This window comes from Nipponia nippon, unplaced genomic scaffold (genome assembly GCF_047370975.1).
Source record: "Nipponia nippon isolate SJK-2023a ecotype South Korea unplaced genomic scaffold, ASM4737097v1 scaffold_13, whole genome shotgun sequence".
NCBI classification, from domain to species: domain Eukaryota; kingdom Metazoa; phylum Chordata; class Aves; order Pelecaniformes; family Threskiornithidae; genus Nipponia; species Nipponia nippon.
Genome location: NW_028262324.1, coordinates 16,766,833 through 16,781,948, shown reverse-complemented (window position 1 = coordinate 16,781,948; position 15,116 = coordinate 16,766,833). Strand labels below are relative to the sequence as shown.

The following is a 15,116-nucleotide window of genomic DNA, read 5'->3' as shown; positions in this document are numbered from 1 at the left end:
TGTACATGTGTGTGTGCGTGTGCACGTATGTGTGCACGTGCGTGTGCAGGCGCCCGGTCTGCGTGTGCGCCTGCGTGCACACCTGCAGGCACGCAGGGCTTGTGGCAGCTTCCCCCTCCGAGCCACCCCGGGCGGCGCGGGTGCGAGCCATCGGGGCTGCTCTGTATTCACAGCAGCCCTCAGCACAGCGCGCAGCCTCCGCTCTGAATCGGCCTGAAAGCACAGCAGCGGGAAGTGTCTCTCGCAGCTCTTTGGGACGGTTCAACGACTGAAAGTACCTACTCGAAGGCAGAATTGTGTGATTTAGCAATCAGAAGTTGTACAAAAACAATCAGCATAAGAGCCAAAGCCCCAGATTCAGTACACCCTGACACAAACCACTGCTGCTTGGCACAGCTCCCAGTCCCCCGGCACAGCACCCAGCGCTCCCGGAGCTCTGTTCCCTGCTGAAGTCCCTTCCACCGGGGCACGGGGACGGGGACGGGAGCAGGGCTGGGATGGGCGACAGGACTGGGGACGGGCGGGATGGCCGCAGCGTGGGCCGCAAGCCGCTGGGGCAGCCTCAGTAATGAACATTTGTCCGGGGATTAGTGAGCGGCCAAAGGACGCGCTGTGAAAACAAGCCGAGACCGGAGGAGGTACAGCTGGGCTGCTGGCTTGTTCGGCGGGAGGACGGCGCCAGGGAGGGCTTTGTGCTTGCCTCCCGTTTCCTTGGGAGCTTGCGAGAGCCCTTTCGTCAGCAGTAGAGATCACGAGTGCTGCAAGGGCTCAGGCACCGGCGGCGTGCGGGGTGGGTAGAGGCTCGGCCGTGGGGACCGGGGCCGGAGCGCCTGGCTGCAGCCCACCGCGCAGCTCCAGGCCCGCAGCTCCGCACAGGGCTGGCCCTCCACTCCGAGCCGCTCCAAGCATCTGCCCGGGATCCCTAATGCAAATGGGGGCCCACTGGGCCAGCTCCTCCCTTCCCCACCAGCGGCCAATTGCTCCGTTAATTGCGTTAGTTCACATGCTCTGCTTCAGCCTTTTTATAGTTTCCCTGAGTGCAAGGGGAGTATGAGCTCATGCTCTGACCTTCTTTAATTGCCTGGTTACCGCTGAAATGAGCCCAAGAACTCGCTTTGGCTCGTACGCTTTCTGAAAGGCAGCGGGGCCGGGCGCGGAGGGAGGCAGCGTGGCTGGCCGGGTCCCACGCCAGCAGGTAGGATCCCTCTCTGGCACCGGTGGGCACTGGGCAGCAGGAGGGGAAGGGCGCGAAGCTGAGCCCAGCGGGACCCTGGCACCATGGGGTGCCTGAGGGCAGCAGCTCCCAGCCTGGGCCCTGGGGTGCTCTTATCACATGTGCTAAACTAGCCCACCCTGCAAAGCCCCCCGAATGCTGGATCCAGCCCTGCATCCCTGTAGCACCCCAAAGCAGCGCCCCGTGCCCTGCTGCCGCCCTGAGACAGCAAGGCTTGGAGGTGGGAGCGGGGGTGCTGGGGTCCAAGCCTGCCCAGCAAAGGGCAGAGCTCCTGGGGGCCTCCCGGGGCCCCGATGCTGTGAGCTCACCCTCCTCTTCTGCTCCCTTTCTCCACGTCCTGTTTGTCCCGAGCAGCTGCTGGGACCGGCTGCATGTGGCCTTCTGCCCTGCCCCTCCGCCGGCACAGAGCCACCATTCAGATCCCCCCAGGCTCTGCCCGAGGTCATCATTCCTGCATTTTTATTTTTACTTTTCTGCAACATCATCCCCCTCGGCTCTCTGCGTCCCCTTTTGTCTCCCACGAGGCTCCCAGACCTCGCGTCATGAGCTGGTGTGCTGCGAGAGGAGCCTGCCTGTCTGGGGGCCGTGGCAGCCCGCAGTGGATGGGGAAGATGCTCTGGCTGCAGCGCTGGTCCCCGGGGTCCCCCAGGCTGTCACTGGGATGATACTGGGATGTTGGGGTGGAGGGCGGGCCAGGGTGGCGAGCCCAGCTTCGGGGATGGTTGCTGGGGCTGGGCTCCTGCTGGGAGCCTCGCTGCTTGCGGCCGTGTTCCTGCGCCCAGGGTCCTCGTCTGCTGGGCGCAGCTGCTCGCCATGCCCCGCGGGGCTCCTGCTTTTTTAGCCCTCGTGTCCCCGGGTGTTCCCGGCTGCCTGTTTTTGATGCAGCGGTCAGGGCTGGCATCAGCAGCGACTCTGCACTGGCAGAGAGCCCTCCCAGCTCCAGGAAGAGCCGGCGCCGGGTCACACCGCTCCCGCAGCTGGGAAAACAACAGCAGATGAGCCCCTGCACGTCCCCCGGCTGTATTTTTAGATGATGCTGGATCCAAGGTTGTCAGGGACTTGCAGGTGATGGCGGGCAGCGTCAGGCTGGCCGCGGTCCCGCACACATGGGAGTGGGCAGGAGCCGCGGCTCAATGCTGACAGTATTTCACCGAGCTCTGGGTGAAGCCACTGCAGGTCTAGGGACAACCATGGTGGCCACAGGTCCTGGTCAGAGCCCGGTTCTGTTGGTGGCAGTGAGCTTGCCCTGGCTGGAAATGGATAGGGGAAGGGGGTTTTTTTCTGGCTGTGGACTTCTCTTTTCCAAGTTGCCTCCAAAACCAGCCAGCTCGCTCTCGCTTTTCTTGCCGAGTCCCCGGGGTTTTCCCCTGCGTTTCCCCTGCAGGCGTTGGCCAGCCCGCAGCCCTGCCCTGCAGCTGCAAGTGAATGGCGTCAGCGATGCCTCTGGCACCGGCACCGGCTGCTGGGGCCCCGGGGATTTCCCAGGGTGGTTGTGGCACTGAGGGAAATGGATGCAGACAGGTTTCCTTGCAGAAGGCAAGCATGTCTGGGTGTCCTTGCTCGCAGCCCAAGGACCAATAACGCCTGCCCTGCATCTGCCAAAGGCCGTCCTGGGGACAGCTGGGGTGCAGCCAGCCCTCGCCGGTGCTCGCCTGGGAAGGGGCTTGGCGTGGCAGTGAGCCCAGTGGACCCAAGCTGGTGGCTGCTGGGGATGGAGCAGAGCCACAGCCCGGCCCCCGTGGCCCCCAGGAACCCCAGCAGGCGATTGCAGGGGGGTTTGGGCCATTGCATCACGCAAGAGATGTGGTAAGAGCTGCAGGCAGGATCGGGAACTGCCCGCACGTGCTGAGGTGGGGAGCAGGGGGTGGCCTGGGGACAGCGGGGAGGGGGTCCCTGGGCAAGGGACAGCCGGCAGCACGGGGATGGACAACCTCCGGCAGCTCCCGGCCCTCCCAGCCTCTCGGCTCCCGTCTGACGGTGGCCCTTTCCCGCCCATACAGCCCAGCAAACCCCGGCCCAGCTCCGGCAGCCCTGGGGGGACCAGGCCTTCCCCAGCACAGCCACCCGCCGGGCAAAGCCTTTTCCCCTCCAGAGGGTCAGGACGGGCAGGGCAGGATTTCACGCTCAATTCCCTGCTGTCATCCCTTGCACGAAGCACTACCAGGAACAGCCTGCGGCGTTGGGTGTTAGATGTGGTTTCAGTTGTTCCTTGTCAAACATGGGAGTGTTTGGTCAGGGTGCGTGCTGTTTGAAGGGTTTCTTAGGTCGACTTTAAAGTTTGCCCAAACCCAGGAGGAAGACCTTCTGGTTTTGCTTCCTCTCTGTGCTGCTCCCCATAAAATTTCATTTCTTCTCATGGAAGAGGTTCTGGTTCCTCAATGCTTGTCCTGAATGTCTTAAATATTGTGTCGTAACAGCCCTGCTGAGATGCGGTGTCATGGACAGGAAGGTTTGGGGAGCTTCTCCTCCACACCGAGCAAGACCCAGCAAAGCGCTTGATGACAGGCAAGGTCATGGCACCGCGGAGGCTGCAAGTGGGGATTTGGCTTTTAATCTTCTCCCCTACTCTTGTCTGCTTCTCTCTGGGCAAAATGAGCTCTGCCCATGGGCTCCTGGCCCCCAGGGAGGGATTGGGGCCGGTGCTGACGGGAGGGTCGCAGCCCGTGGGTGCTGTCCGGGTGCCCGTGGGACATGGCTCTTCCCTGGGCTGTTTGTCCCACTCCAGCAGGCACCATCAGCACCAGACCTGCTGGGCTGCTGCGTCCTTGTTTTCCTGCCCTGGATCGGAGAGCCGACGACGACTGCGGTGCTGTTCTCCAAGGCTGTAGCCGTGTGTGCAAGCCTGGTGGCTTTTGCTGTGCATCTGCCAGACAGCCTGCCAGTGCCCCCGTCTGAAACTCGGGGGAAGAAAGGGCCTCAGCCCCAGTCCTCTGTGTGCCAGGTTCCTCCAGCCCAGGCACCCCGGGCGCGGCTCGCCCCGTCCCTCAGGGCCTCCTGGGGCCGCAGCGCCGTGGGGCACAGCTGTGCCGGCAGCTGTGCTTGAGCAATAGCCGCATTTCACAAGCGCATGGTTTGGGGATGTTGCCTCTGGCAACCAGGGCTTCCCTGGATCCAGCACGAGATCTGCCTGCATCAGCTGCAGCGGGTTTCCTGTGCCTGCTCGGCCACTTCCCCAACGGGAAATGAAAGTAACTTAAATCACTTCTTCTTCCCCTGCCTCCCTCCTGCAGCCTCGGGGAGGGTCCGGCCAGCCCCGCTCTGCCCGCTGCAGGCCACGGGGGTGCTGCCCCCTCGCCCCTGCCTGGCTGCACCCAGCACCCGTCTCCAGCTGTCGTGAGCCCAAGAGCTGTGACATGTGTGGGCCCCAGAAGTTTTGCACCTGTGGCTTGTTCCCGGTGCACTGGACGTCTCCTCCCATGCACGGCTGCTCTGCGACGGAGCCCTGTGCCTGGGGCTGGAGGTGCAGGGCACCCTGCCCATTTAGTCACCCCCGGAGCCCCGCTGGGGCCACCCAGTGCAGGCGGGGACCCCTTCACCAGCCCTGCTGGGTGTGGGGGGACTCTGGGGTCTGCTCGCATGGGGTGAGAAACCGTAACGTGCTTTCTTTAGCCCTTGCTGTGCCCCGAGGCTGCTCTGTTGGTAACATTACAACTGGTGCCTTTGGCAGGTCCGTGTCATGACAGAGGCAGCTAATGCCCAGGAGCGCAGAGCAGGAGCCCTGTGGGATGGGGCGGGGGGCAGCAGGGCTGGCAGACGGCTCAGGGGCACCCCGGGCTGTTCCCAGCCTTTGCTCCGCGAAGGCAGAGCAGGCAGTGAGAACGTAGCCCCATCAAACGTGGCTGGCAGAGCTGAACCCGTGCCCGCAGCAGGTCCGCTTCCCTGAGTACCTGCCTCTGCTGCAGGCAGGGACCGTTTGCACCTGATGGAGAGCTGGAAACTGAGCTGTTGCCTCCTGGTTTTCACTATCCCTTCCCTGTCTGCGAGGAGAGGCAGCGGGTGTGCGGCTGGGTGCAGGTGTGCCGTGCCGTAGGCGCAGGTGCCACCGGTGCAGAGCGGGGCGGTGGCCAAGCAGGAAGCCCTGGGGCTGCGGGGGACGCCCTGTGCGGGCTGCGGCAGCGGCTCTGCATGCACATCTCCCTCGCCTGTGGTTCCTGTTTTGGCACGGATATAAAGTCAGTGTGGGCAGGGAGAGCCTGGCAGCAGTGCGGCACCGCGGGGCAGCCAGGATGGGAGCGCAGAGCCTGGCGGTGCCTTGTGGGATGCTGGCTTTGTGTTTGGCACTCGCCGGGACTACCAACCCTGGCTTCGTGGCGAGGATCACCCAGGCAGGCTTGGACTATGGTGGGTTTGGCTTCTGGTTTCCCGCCTTGCAGGTGTGCTGGTGGCTGAGGTGTGGAGCTGGGCGCTTGCTCGGAGAGCGTGGGGTCCTGGGGCAGGATGGGGGGAGCCTCGGCTGTGGGTGCTGAATGCGCCATGGCCCAGGGCTTCCCGCTGAGGCACCCCTCTGCCTCCCCCCCCCGGAGCCCCTGCAGAGGCGTGGGGGTGCCCAGCCCGGCGGGGGTCTCGGGGGCTGTGCCCAGGCGATGTCGGGGGAGGCACAGGGCTGGAGGGTCCTGCTCTCATGGCACGTGTCCGTGCAGCCGAGCCGTGAGCCCTGGAGGAGTGAGCTACGGAGGAGGGGAGGTGGGGAGCTGCAGGAGGGGGCAGTGACGGAGATAGATGGGCCCCATGCTGGTTTTATTGAGGCAGGCAGAGCCCCGGCTCCAGCGGAGCGCTGTTATGGATTGAAATACACTGTGTGAGAAACAGCTCATTTACCCGGCAGCTCTGCCAGCCGCGCAGGAGAGGACATGACTCCCCTTCCCAGATGGATGCAGGGATGCAGCACCCCTTCATGCCGTGCTGCTCCCTGGGACGTGTGCTCCCTCCGGCTTTGTCCGCCGGTGCTGGACACGGAGCAGCGCGGTGCCCGGGACCTCCTGCGCACCTCGCACAGGGCCCAGCCCAGAGATCGAGGACTGGGACCTCTCCCTGCTTTCCGTGGGCCTGGCCACCACCTTCCCCTGGGGCAAGCGGGCAGGCGTCAGGCAGTTGCCCGTGTGCTCAAAGGGCTCTGTGCACCGCCATTAGCTTTAAAGACAGCCTGGGAGGTGGAAAGCAGCCAGGCCATCGCCTGGATGTGTCCTTTACCCCTTTTGCTGTGCGCCCAGCGCGTGCTCCCAGCTCCCGTAGGCAGCACATGGGGGTGATGCTCTCCCTCTGTCCCTGCAGCCCATCAGCAGGGGATCGCGGTCCTGGAGAAGGAGCTGGTCCAGCTGAAGCTGCCGGACATCTCGGGTGACTATCGTGTCCGGCACGTGGGCAAGGTGCACTATGAGCTCTCCAGGTGAGCCGTGCCAGCGCCCCAGAGCGGCTCACTGTCCCCCCAGCCCTCACGAGGGGCAGGAGGGGTGGGGGAGGACAGGGAGCCCCTGGAGCAGCGAGGACCGTCCTGTCCCCTCCACAGCTCCCTGAGATGTTGGCCCTGTCCTCGGTGCAGGCAGAGATGCTTCTGCTTCACCCTCCTGCCCAAAGGGGAAAAAGGGAACTGAGGTGACAGCACTTGGTGTGGGCGGATTTTGCGCAGTTGAAGCCCAGGCGGTGGAGGTGGCCTTGCCCAGGGCAGCGGGGCGCCCGTCCCCCCACGGAGCAGGAGCCCAGCCCCTGCAGAGATCCCAGCTCCTCGCTGCCCTGTTGCACCTCTCCGCTCCCACTGCGCAGGGCTTCGAGCCCCTCTTTGGTGGCTGCAGGGACCACGTTTCCAAAGGCGCCGTTTTGCCCTGCGCGTCCCTGCCAGGCATCGCTTTGCCGCGCCAGGACGGGAGCTGGGGATGCTCCCTCCCTCCCCAGCCGCATGCCCGGGGGCAAGGCACCCCCTCTCGAGTGCCTTTTCTATTTATTTATTTATGTATTCATTTATTTATTTTTAGTTTGGACCTTCGCAGTTTCCACTTGCCGTACTCGCGGATTTCCCTGGTCCCCAACGTGGGCCTGCAGGTCTCCATCTCCAACGCCTTCGCCGAGGTGGATGGGAACTGGCGGGTGAAGATATACTTCGTGTGCGTGCCCGACTGCCCCTCTCCCTGCTCGGGCGCTTCGCTCTGCGTCTCCCTCTCTGGGTCTGGACGGGTTTTTTCTCCTTACCCTCTCCCTTGTGTCTGGGCAGCTGTTGCTTTGCTCTTTCCAGATGTGCTGACTTGTCTTTCCCGCAGCCAGGCTGCAGCCGCTGTATTCCCGATGCACATCTGGGAGCCCCTCGCCCTGGGGGAGCCCTGCCAGGTCCCCCTCCACGCCGCGAGCCCTCGGAGCTGGCCAGGCAGTGGTTGCAAGTGGTTGGGGAGACAATGTGAAAGCCACCTCCCCTCTTGGGGCACCTGGGGGTGTGAGGGATGGTCCCGCGTGCTTGCACTGGGGAGCAGGGGAGCACCTTCCTGAGCACCCACAGGGACAGACCTGAGCCGGGACCGGGGGTGGGCAGAGGCCGCTGCCACTCGTACAGGCACTGAGAGAGGTAAAGCAGGGTGGGAGGCGAGCACAAGGTGGACGATGGAGGAGCTGTGCATCAGCTCTCCTGTCTCTCTCCCATCTCCCTCGCTTGCTCTCAGCCCTCTATTTAAAGGTTACCTCTCCTAGTTTATGTTCCAGTGAAATTTGGTTTCCCTGAGTTTAAAAACTTTCCCAGTCTCCTCTGGATGCTGAGTACAAGGGAGCGCCTGAGCTAGATAGAGCCGTCCCAAAGTTGATTTGGGCAGGATCAGGACTTGGCATTGAGAAATGTCCCTTTCTTGTCCTCCTCTCCCTGCAGCCGAGACCACGGTTCGTTTGACCTGAAGGTGGAGAACATCTATATCAAAATCAACCTGAAGCTGGGCAGCGACACCTCCGGGAAACCCACCATTGACACCTCTGACTGCAGCACCCGCATCTCCCAAGTCCGGGTACACTTTTCGGGCAAGTTTGGGTACGTAACTTCACTGTGCAGGCCTAGAAACGCTGCGTGTTAGCCCGTCTGCCACGGGAACGTGGCTTCCAGGCCCTGGTGCAAGGAGTAAGATGTTGGCATATCTGTAGTCCCTTGGAGGCTGCCCCTTCCACCTGCAGGTGCCCGCGCTGGCACACCGCTGGTCAGCTCCTGCTGGGCTCTTGCGATACACTTCTCGTCCAGATGTGGAACTGAACGAACTTAAATCTGGCCTGAACTTGCCCTGCTGTGGCTGCACAGTTGAGGAAGAGCGAAGGCAGTCACTAGACTTGCGTGTGCGTGGTTTACAAGCAGGTCCGTTTGCCAATGTAAGCCCCGAGGCAAAGCTAGACACCAGCCTGGCGTGGGAACGATGTTCCCCGGTGTTCCGGAATCTCCAGTGTCTCCCTGTCCTGGCAAATGCTTCTGCAGCAGCCTCTGAGCTCAAGGACTCCTCTCTGGTTTTCTCTGCAGGTGGCTTTACAACATCTTCCATAGCGTTATCGAGTCCAGATTCCGGAAGATCTTGGAGGGCAAGGTAGGTGAGCAGAGGAGGGCAGAGCTCTGGTGGTCGTTAGCCCTCGTTGAGGCTGACACGCTAGAAGGATCAGAGCGCGCGTAGGGATTTCACTAGACGCAGAGCACACGGGCATGTTACCAACTTGGTGAAAACCAGAGGAATGGGCATTGCTAACTGCAGTCTCTGCAGCATCGTGTGGCTGGATTTGAAACCTGCAGCCTCTGCCAAAGTGCAGCGTAATTGGTTCCTAATTAACAAAGACTTTTCTTTCCATGTGGTCAGTTAATTCGATCTTATACCTCGGCCAAACCCACTGTAACAGAGGAAACCTGATCAGAGCTGTCCTCTAAATGGCCGCACTCCCGTATGCTTTGGGGAGCAATGGGGGAGAAATCCTCATTCCTGGATTTCGGATACCTGCCATCTTGTTTTAACGGGGTGCGTCAGGGAGGCCCTGGTACCGGCCGCCCGGTACAAAAGCCTACGTGCAGGAGAGCTGCAACAAGACATGGAAACAAGCTGTTAGCCGTAATTACTACAAGGCTAACTGGCACGAGTTACAGCCTCCCTGGATGTGAACCTTGCTCAGGAAGGAAGCAGTTGGAGAACAGGCAAATCCTGCTCCCGTGGCAGTCCCCAGCCTGCCCAGGAGCTGTTCCCGATGCCGTGTAGTGGCTTTCCCGAGGCCGCTGGGAGCAGCGGCAGCAGATGGGCTGGCAGCAGGAGCGAAGCTGGGGCTCCAAGGCCTTTTCTGCTGTTTTGCCTCCTGGAAGGAGGGCAGCTCTGGGACTCTGAGGGAAGCTCTGCTCACCCTGCAGCGTGTCCGAGTCCCCTCTGCCCAACACACATTCCTCAGTGCCTTTCTCCATGTGCGAGATGGCACCGGGGTGACGGGCAGGAGAGGGCAGGGGATGGCAATGTGCTGCACCAAGACCCCAAGGCAGAGCCCGGTCCCAGCCCAGCTCCAGCCCTGGCAGCCCACGTCTGCCTCCTGCTCGAGCCCGAACGGTCCTTGTGCCCCCAGCGCCAGGGGGACCCGGTCACTGGGATCACGGCTGCATTTGTCCGTCTGCAGCTCCATCCTCCCAGACAGCGATGGGGTGTTTCCAGGACAGACAGACGAATATCAGCTGGGCACAGGGAAGAGCAGCAATCTTCTGTCGATAAGGGCATGCCCAAGGCGCTGTCCCTCCTCTTCCTCCCCAGCAGCAGAGTTCTGCATCTCGCTATCAGCTGCTGTGGGCTGGATGCCCGGTCAGACAGATGATGGCCCGATCCTGCCTGGCGATTCCTGTGCCATTATAGGGAAAGCATTGGAAGAGAGCTTGTGAGCTTGTGCAGATTATCTCAGCCATCTGCAGGACTGTGCCCTGCAGGAAATATCCCGGGTCAGTGCTTAGCCTGCAATTAAATCCCCGACTAATGCAGAGGCCTCACCCGTGGATGACAGCAGCAGAGGGATTTGCTTTTCTGTCCTGGCAGCTCAGAGCTGTGGGAACTCAGGAGAGCTCTGCTTTGTGGGTGCAATTGGTGCTCCTGCCCCCGCGGGGTGGGTTAACTCTTTCAGCTGCTCTGCTTCGGCTAAGCTGCGGCTGCTCAGCACAACTCATTTCAGTATGGCCACAGGAAAAGTCTGAGGGCACACGTACGAGCCCTTCCCAGGGCCTCCGTGGAGCTGAACTGTGGGTGGGGAGCTTGCTGCAAGCAGATGTTTGCAGGTACAGACGCTGCTTGTGTTTTGGACACTTCATTAATGTGCTGCCTGATGAGTGTGCTCTTTTATTTAAGCAGGTTTTTGCAAGGAATAAGCACCGGGCAGCAAAGCAGAGCGCGGCTGAGGCTTTGACCTGGGAGATGGGCACCGGCCGCCCCTGGCAGAGCTGCCCTCGCTCAGCTTCGCTGCCTTCCTTGCCCGCAGGTCTGTGAGAACGTGGTCAGCTCTGTGCGCAGCGAGCTCCAGCCGTACCTCCAGACCCTGCCAGGTACCAGGCGGGGGCTGCACGGGGTTTTAGGAGTGTTTCTTCCGAGCATTTCCCAGCTGCCAGGGCAGTGCTTTACCTCACGCCCAGTCCCCATTTCCTTGTATTTCTGCACCCAAACTGGGAGCTGGGGAACACCATGCGAGCAGAGACTTGTCACTGCGCACCCTGTCCGGCCGCACCCCCCCCCCCCCCCCCCCCCGCAACGAGCTGTGCGCTGGCGGGAGCACGGGCTGCCTTAGCCAGGGGACCCAGGCTGTTCCTCGGATCCAGGAGTTAGTCTGCATGGCTGAGAGAGAGTCAGGAGGGAAATGTGATTTTTGCTTCTAAACAGAAGCAAGCACACCTGAAGCTGGTACTGAGCTGTTGCATTGGGAAGCCCGGGCACGGCACTGCCTGGATGTCAGTGGAGGCAATCTGCTGCCGGCTTTCCCATGCCATCTCCCTCTCGCTCATCCGTCTGTCCTGTGTTTTACAGTCACAGCCAGGATAGATGCCGTGGCTGGCATCGATTACTCCTTGGTGGCACCCCCAACTGCTACCGCCCAGTCCCTGGACGTGGACCTGAAGGTGAGAGGCTGCCCTGGGAAAGCCTGCGTTGGCTGATGCCATTGCCACAGGCGGGTGGGGAACCAGGTTTAGGTACCTCCTGCAAATGCTGTTTCCCAGCTCAGGTCAGCGGGTGAGTCCCACCACCCTCTGCTCTCCTGCTTCACCTCTCTCCCTCCTCCCAGGGCGAATTCTTCTCCCTGGCCCACCGCTCCGCCGTCCCCTTCTCTCCGCTGGCGCTGTCCTTCCCTCCGGATCATGACCGCATGGTTTACTTCGGGGCTTCCAGCTACTTCTTCAACACAGCCGGCTTTGCCTACCACGCAGCCGGGGCGCTGGTCTTCGAAATCACAGACTCCATGGTGAGCAGTGCAGGTGGGATGGGGGCTGTCCCCATGCCTCTGGGCAGCGGGTTCAAGGTACAGAGGAGTGCTGGTGGCAGCCCATGGTCTCGGAGGGCTCCCCGGCTTCCCCGGCGAGCTGCCCGGGGGCTGAGAGCTGGGGGCTGCGGGATGGGGCTGGAGCCGTCCGGCACGGCAGCGCATGGGGGCGGGATGGCTGATCTCACCGCGGGCTTGGCCATGCCGTGTCGCCCCGGTGTGACTGTTCTCCCCCCGCAGATCCCAAAGGACATTGAATTCCACTTGAAAACCTCCACCTTCTCAGCCTTCATTCCCCAGGTGAGTGGGCCAGCCCTGCCTCCCCGGAGCTCCTGCCACGCACAGCCGGCGGTTTGCTCTGTGAAAGGTGGTCTCCCGCAGGAACTGGGGTTTGTGCTGCTGTCCCTATCCTCTCCCTGTTCCTCTGCAGCTAGAGACAATGTACCCAGACATGCCGATGAAGCTCAGGCTGTCCACCTCCTCCGCCCCGTTCCTGAACATCGGACCAGGGGGGGTCTCGCTGAAGCCTGTTGTGGATATCCAGGCTTACGCCATCTTTCCCAACTCCAGCCTGGCTCCTCTCTTCCTCCTCAGCCTGGTGAGTTCAGGTACAGTCTGTGGTGGTGACTGTGGTCCTGGCGGGCAGCTCCCAGTGCAGCCACAGCCCTGGCTGACGCGGTGCAGTCAGTGAGCTCTCCCCTGAATCTCAGTGGGGCAAAGATGGGAGTTTGAGCTGTGCACCGTCCTCCTGCTGTGTTCAGCAATGCTGAGCCCTTGCTGCCGAGCTCCTGCCAGGAGAGGTGCCGGGCACTGTCTGAAACCAGCCCAGTCCTGGTGCGGTGGGGGTGTCCCCAACAGAAAAATACTCGAGCTGACAAATGCCAGGTTTAATGCTGCGTCCAAACATGCCCCGGGACAGGCAGCGGCCCCGTTGTGTTTCGGCTGGTTGGAGCTGTCCCCCTGGGTGTCTGGTCTGGGGTGAGGTGGGCTGAGCACTGCCAGAGCTCTGCACTCTCTCCCCAGACAGGCAACGTGTCCGCCGTCATCGACATGAAATCCAGCCACATAGTGGGAAACCTGACGGTGGGCAGGTATGGAGGGGGAGCAGTGCAGGAGGGTGGCTGGGGGTACTTCTGTTCCGGGCTCCCAGGGACACAGGCGAGGTGGGGAGGTCCTGGGGATGGGGACCTGGCGCAGAGGGAATGAGCTGGGGCTGGAGGGAGCGGGAGCTGCAAGGCCATCGGCAGGTGGCACCAAGGTGGGAGCCGCTCCCTCCGTTGGGACAGCCTTCACACCACTGCTTCTGTCCGCGCAGGATGAAGCTCTCTCTGAAGCATTCGGACGTTGGCACTTTCCAGGTATGCTACCCTCGGCCATGACCAGAGCCCCCAGCATGGAGGCGAGAGCCTGCTGGGGGCCAAGGAGAGCCTCATTCCCCCCTGCCCCCAACATGGGACCTGGGGGAGCACCCAGGACCCCACACTGACCCCAGGGACACCTCCTGCCTCAGCCTGCGAGACTGAGAGAGGACGCGGAGCCAGATGCCATTGCCTTTCTCACCCCTATGCTTCCTACCTCACCAGCGTGGCCAAAGCCGCCAGTTTCTGGTGAAGCATGTATCCATCCCCGCTCTTTATCTCTTTTTCTTCTCCTAATTATCCTCCAGTGCCTGGTCACCTGCTCTCCTGCAAGCTAAAGCTCTTTTCCTTCCCCCTCTCTCCACTCCCCAGGTGCGAATGCTGCAGTCCATAATGAACATACTTGCTTCCAGTATCCTGCTCCCACGTCTTAATGGTGAGAACCTGCTGGGGGGAATGGGGGTGCTGGGGTAGTTGCTGGCCAGGTCGCCCTGTCCAAGCAGGTCCAGCTTGACAATTAAATCCCTGTTGCCAAGTCTGATCGGTGGATAAAGCCTGCGGTGAGTGCAGGAGACAGCAGTTAAAAGCGCCCGGTGGAGGCAGGCTGCGGGCAGCAGCGTGCGGGAGCCTCTCGGTGCTGTGACATGCATCCAGCAGTGAACACACTGGAAAAAATGAGCACAATGCACATCCTAATGCTTTCCAGACCCTCTCCCCTGCTCGCTGCTTCTCATGACTCCCCGGCACATGGGGCCCGAGCGGGGCTGGCGGGGGAGCGGCGCGGCACAACGTGCAGCCCCCAGCCCTTTGGTGGAGCTTGGGGGGAACGTTCTCTGCCTGCCCCAGGAGCAGCGGGGGCAAGGAAGGGGCTGGGGAAGGAGGTGGCCAGCTGCTTTGCACAGCCTGTGCTCCCTCTTGCTCCCATGGCCATGTGTGGTGTCTCTTCCAGCCAGGTTAGATCAGGGCTTCCCTCTGCCGCTGCCGGACAGAATACAGCTCTTCAACGTCCTTGTGCAGTTTCACCAGGTGAGTGAGGGGGAGCACCCAGCCCCGGCCAGAGCCCGTCGGGCCACGGCCGAGCCCCCCGCCTGCCGGCACGGCGTGCAGACCCAGTTCGCCCACCCGTGCGGGGTGACAGCGGGCAGGAGGGTACGCTCGGCCAGGCTCCCAGCGGCACAGCTGCACACTGGAGCCCCGCTTTCCCCATCTGCACAGTGGAGGTCTGGGCTCTGCACCCCCGGGGCAGCACCACGCCATTCTCCAGTTCTTAAACCCGGGGCCTGAATTTCCCACGATGCTTTTTATAGCACACGCAGCTCTGCAGCAGCGTTAGCCCCGAGCCCCTGCCTTCCCTGGCCGGCAGCGCCCGGTGGGACGCTGCCTGTGAGCGCAGAGCCGCTGCTGCCAGACACATCTGCCTGCGGGACAGGCAGCGCTGCCAGGCTCGGCGGAAGGAGCCCTGCCAGGTCCTGGGGAGCGGAGAAAGGCTTCGGGGAAGCCCCAGAGGGGTGCTGCTGCAGGGACGCTGAATATTTACTGTGGGGCACGGCTGGGAAATGTCTTCGCAGCCCTTCCAGGGCCCACGCGAGGCACGGGGGCTGGCGAAACCGTGCGTGCCCAGCCACCCTCCCTGCCCCAGGGCCCGTCGCAGCCCCCGCTTTCTCTTTTTCTCCCAGAATTTCCTGCTGCTGGGAGCAGACGTGCGCTACCAGCCCCGGGGACGGCGATAAGGCGACCAGAGGGACCTCCAGCACCAAACCCGCCCCCTTCGCCCCTTCCCTCCCGCCGCCAGAGCTGAACCCGACCGCGGCCGGGGGCAGAAGCACCCCGGGGGCTGAACCCCTCGCCCCCCGCCGGGGCCTCGCCCAGGGCTACCGGGAGCTGCGTGCCCCTGGCCCCCGACCCCTCCCCTCCCGATTGTGCTGCCTGGAGGCAGCTGGTGGCAATAAAGGCGGCGGCTGTGCTGCTCTCCCGCTCTCCGCGCCCGCGGTCCCTCCCTTCGCACCGGGCCGGGGCTGCTCGGGGGCGGCCGCGGGCTGCCAGGAGCCCTCCTGGGGGAGGGCGCCCGGGAAGGCCCGGTTCGGCTATTTTCACCC

General features: G+C 62.7%; 1 protein-coding gene across 2 annotated transcripts; it reads left to right on the top strand.

Moving 5' to 3' along the window:
- Positions 1–5,417: 5,417 nt before the first annotated feature.
- Positions 5,418–14,995, top strand: LOC104018307 (bactericidal permeability increasing protein). 2 transcript variants are annotated; one of them, XM_087750137.1, is made up of 15 exons: positions 5,418–5,575; positions 6,506–6,620; positions 7,204–7,332; positions 8,079–8,234; positions 8,709–8,772; positions 10,673–10,736; positions 11,212–11,303; positions 11,468–11,644; positions 11,903–11,962; positions 12,093–12,260; positions 12,686–12,753; positions 12,978–13,020; positions 13,393–13,456; positions 13,970–14,046; positions 14,697–14,995. In XM_087750137.1, exons 1-15 carry the CDS (start codon positions 5,461–5,463, stop codon positions 14,748–14,750), a joined length of 1,446 nt encoding a protein of 481 aa, XP_087606263.1. In that variant the 5' UTR covers positions 5,418–5,460; the 3' UTR covers positions 14,751–14,995. The 2 variants fall into 2 exon arrangements, with proteins under 2 accessions (XP_087606263.1, XP_087606262.1); XM_087750136.1 differs by having other exon boundaries at positions 12,093–12,270; positions 12,582–12,753.
- Positions 14,996–15,116: the final 121 nt, after the last annotated feature.

What these genes read in the sequence shown, in the direction of transcription:
- LOC104018307 (XM_087750136.1), top strand. Translation starts at nt 5,461, where the DNA reads ATGGGAGCGCAGAGCCTGGCGGTGCCTTGTGGGATGCTGGCTTTGTGT. An exon ending in GTGCACTATGAGCTCTCCAG is followed by an intron (nt 6,621 to 7,203) that starts GTGAGCCGTGCC and finishes ATTTATTTTTAG; the next exon opens with TTTGGACCTTCGCAGTTTCC. An exon ending in CCTCAGCCTGGTGAGTTCAG is followed by an intron (nt 12,271 to 12,581) that starts GTACAGTCTGTG and finishes GCCCCGGGACAG; the next exon opens with GCAGCGGCCCCGTTGTGTTT.